The 598-nt window shown below is 65.2% G+C and overlaps 1 protein-coding gene across 2 annotated transcripts in view; it reads right to left on the bottom strand.

The window, feature by feature from the left end:
- The window catches only part of GFRA1 (GDNF family receptor alpha 1), a 231,521-nt gene extending 230,929 nt beyond the window's left edge, over positions 1 to 592 (bottom strand). For both annotated transcript variants that reach the window (XM_010859290.1, XM_010859291.1), the window contains exon 1: positions 542 to 592. In XM_010859290.1, the coding sequence (XP_010857592.1) occupies positions 542 to 581 (40 nt within the window). In that variant the 5' untranslated portion in view covers positions 582 to 592. The remainder of the gene's footprint in view (positions 1 to 541) is intronic.
- Between the last annotated feature and the right edge of the window lie 6 nt (positions 593 to 598).

Genomic DNA, 598 nt, shown 5'->3' with positions numbered 1-598 from the left:
CTCCAGGGCCGCCGGCCCCGGTTCCAGCCATTCGCTCCGCCCGGCCCGACTGAAGCCCAGGGGCTTTCGGAAGGCGAGAGCAGCGGGCTGGGCACTGGCCACGGTGAGGGCGAGTCCTGGTCCCCGGCCCGCCCGGTGGGGAGCCCTGAGATGCTATTGGGGAAAAAGTTTTTCCCTTCCAACTTTGCTCTCCTGGTCGGGTACTCGTCCACACCCAACCTGCCCGCCGCGCCTCCGCGAGCTCCCGTGGATTCGCAAGGAGCGTCGGGCTCGGGGCTGGAGGGCTCAGACCCTTTCACTGCCCGCAGGCTAGGTCAATACAAAACGTAGGAAACAAAAACCAAGGAAGAGAAACTGCGGGCAAGTGCCGCGCCGCCCGCGCCCCACTCCCCAGCCGGGGTTGCTGGGGGTTCAGCAACGAAACTTCCCGCTCCCACCCCACCGCACCAGCAACACAATTGAGGGGTGGGGGTGGTTTGCTGCCGCTAGTGCTCCCGGAAAGACTCCGCAGATAAAAAAGCCAGTGGCGGCCTCGACTTACCCAGAAGCGGCAGTACGAAGTACAGGGTCGCCAGGAACATGGTGCCGGCGCGCAGCT

Source organism: Bison bison, unplaced genomic scaffold (genome assembly GCF_000754665.1).
Source record: "Bison bison bison isolate TAMUID 2011002044 unplaced genomic scaffold, Bison_UMD1.0 scf7180017864456, whole genome shotgun sequence".
Classification (NCBI taxonomy): Eukaryota; Metazoa; Chordata; class Mammalia; order Artiodactyla; family Bovidae; genus Bison; species Bison bison.
This window is presented reverse-complemented; position numbering and strand designations above follow the sequence as displayed.